This window comes from Mangifera indica, chromosome 2 (assembly GCF_011075055.1).
Source record: "Mangifera indica cultivar Alphonso chromosome 2, CATAS_Mindica_2.1, whole genome shotgun sequence".
NCBI lineage: Eukaryota > Viridiplantae > Streptophyta > Magnoliopsida > Sapindales > Anacardiaceae > Mangifera > Mangifera indica.
In genome coordinates, this window is record NC_058138.1 from 15,395,250 (window position 1) to 15,397,870 (window position 2,621).

At 33.8% G+C, this 2,621-nt stretch overlaps 1 protein-coding gene across 1 annotated transcript; it reads left to right on the plus strand.

The window, feature by feature from the left end:
• Window positions 1-693: 693 nt before the first annotated feature.
• LOC123209723 lies at window positions 694-2,226 on the plus strand. The gene has a single exon (XM_044627850.1). The coding sequence runs from the start codon at window positions 742-744 to the stop codon at window positions 2,146-2,148; it is 1,407 nt and encodes a 468-aa protein (XP_044483785.1). The 5' UTR covers window positions 694-741; the 3' UTR covers window positions 2,149-2,226.
• Window positions 2,227-2,621: the final 395 nt, after the last annotated feature.

The window sequence follows — 2,621 nt, forward strand, 5'->3', positions numbered from 1 at the left end:
GCGATAATGTATAATGTGAACATTTAATATAAGTTTAATATGACATGTATATAAAATATATATTTTATATATTTTAAGTTTAAAGATACGACTGAACATATTTAAAATAATAAATTATGGCAAAGATATATATAATATATGCATAATATGTGAATATACTAACTAGGGTTAAAACGACACAACTATGCATTAGCAAAAAATCAAATCATAATCCATTTTATGATTTTATAAAGATGCAAATTTTCAATCAGTTGACTTATGGTACATTTCTGTTGATGAATTCTGTTGTATCAGATATGAAGGCTTTTGCATTTCAAATATCATAACAGTTCTTTTTTTTATTTTTTATTTTTTTTTTGTCTGGCCATAAATTCATTAAAGCAATAGCTATAAAAAGGATAAACTCAATAAATATACCCATATCTTGATATCTGATTGAAAAGGAATAATTCTTTGGCTTTAGTACTTTACAGTGATACTTTCCAACTTTTACAAATGAGGCAGATTCGCTCCCATTCAGAGTATTTATATTTTTTGGCACTGTGCAGTAATCAAATTTGGGCTTAGTTAATTTTTTTCCTTTTTGAATGCCCAGCATTAATATTTTGCTAATTAACCGAAAATGGATTTCATTTGGCTATAAAAAAGACTAAATGAAACTAATTTGTCTCACAAGTTAAGTTTTACACAGTTTTAACCCTTCCCCTCTAATATCTTGCTCTTTCTTCTCCAAGCTTTCCCATGGCTGCAAATTTTTATTCTTCTTCTTCTTCCAACCCTGTTGATCAATTTGGTCTTGGAAATAAACTCATTAACGACCAAATGATCCCTCCATTTCCCTCAAACACAAACATGAACCACATGAATGAGAATGGCTTGATTAATTCTCAGTTACTTCCTAACTCTCACCCAACTCCTCAGTTTTACTCAAATGGTCTCATTTCCCAAAGAATTAGCCCTCCAAGGTCAATTCTCAGCCAAGTTGGCCTAAGCCAACTAGTGACTGAAGTGAGGCGAACTTATGTTTCACCTCATAGGGTTCGAATTCATAGCATCATTAACTGTTCTTTAATGCCAAACCAGTCAACTCTTTCTTCAAATGAGGCTTTGATCTCTTCTGGGGTTGTGAAAACTACCCGATTTGTCTGTGCAACCTCAACTAAGGAGAGATTTTTGGCTCCAACTTATGATGCTCTCAACCAGGGTCTTGTTCTGAACAATCGTGCTCAAGCCCTAGGGCAAGTTGCAAATAATATCAATATTGCTCGCCTCAGAGGGCTGATTGCAAATGATATTATTCACATTAATCAAAGTCAACCCAGTTTTAGAAACCAAAACTTATTCTCTCCCAACCATCTTAATTATCGATTGACCGAAATCAAGCCCTTTCTCAACTCTATTATTCAAAAAATGGCTGTCAACCAAAATGGTTTCAGTGCTACCAACCTTGATGATGGCCTTACTGATCAAGCTAATTGGTTTATTAATCCGAATCAAATGATTTCTCATGCATCCCAAAGCAAGGGTGTTTATAACCCTAGAAACTCTTATCAAGACCAAAACTCTTGGATAATCTCAAATCTTGATCATTGCCAAAACCCTAGGCAAATGTCAAACCCTAGCGATGAACAAATGACTATGCAAATCTCAAACCCTTGTCCTGATCAAATGAACCAACATGAGAAAGATGATGGAAGGACTCACAGTCTTCCTTACAAGAAATATGGTCCTTATATATGCCCTAAATGTGAAGGTGTGTTTAATATCTCTCAAACATTTGCAGCTCATATGTGGTCTCATTACAAGCGTGAATCGAATGCTGAGAGGGATAAAAGACTTGCAGCAAGGTACAAGAAGAAGAATCTTCGCCTGGTGAAATCGCAAGAAGGACTAACTATGGTGTCTGATCCATCAAAGAAGGGTGTAATTAAGCCAATGTATCGAAGAAAGAAAAGTCAACGAGCGAAGGCAAAAAGTATAAATGTCAGGGTTGGAGATGATGAAGAGCAGCTTCAAGGAGTCATGAAGGAATTTTCTTTTGAAATTGGGGAAAGCTCTAATAATTCACTTGCTATGGTTAAAGAGGAACCCTTTGAAGAGACATCTGATGTTGTTTCTGAGGTTAAGATTAAGATCGAACCCGTGTAATGTTACTAGCTCTTTCTTGCAATGTAATTGCTGTCCTTTTTTAATAATTTCAATAAGAATAAAATGCTTTTGATATTCCATATTTTTGGCCAAATAGAAACAACATGCATGTTTCTTCATTTCATTGAAAATCATCAAATACACTTGATCTTGTAATTGTAAATAAGAGAATTTCTAACTTGTTCGATAACCTGGTCGTTTTAGCCTCATCTCAACTACCAAATGCTTTGAATTGCTAAAAAGTCAATAAACATGGAAACATCAAATGGTAGGGCATTTAGAAAAGGTGATAATAAAACTAATTTATATCAAACAATTACTTCTTGTTTGAAAAAATGATAATAAAAGGGTGAGATTTCAACTAAGTGCTTTGGCTAAGTCAAAATCTCATCGTTTCAATACTTTGGAAATATCAAATGATAAGGTATTAAGCTTCACCGTTGTAAGTACTTATTTTGTTACCAAAAGAAACA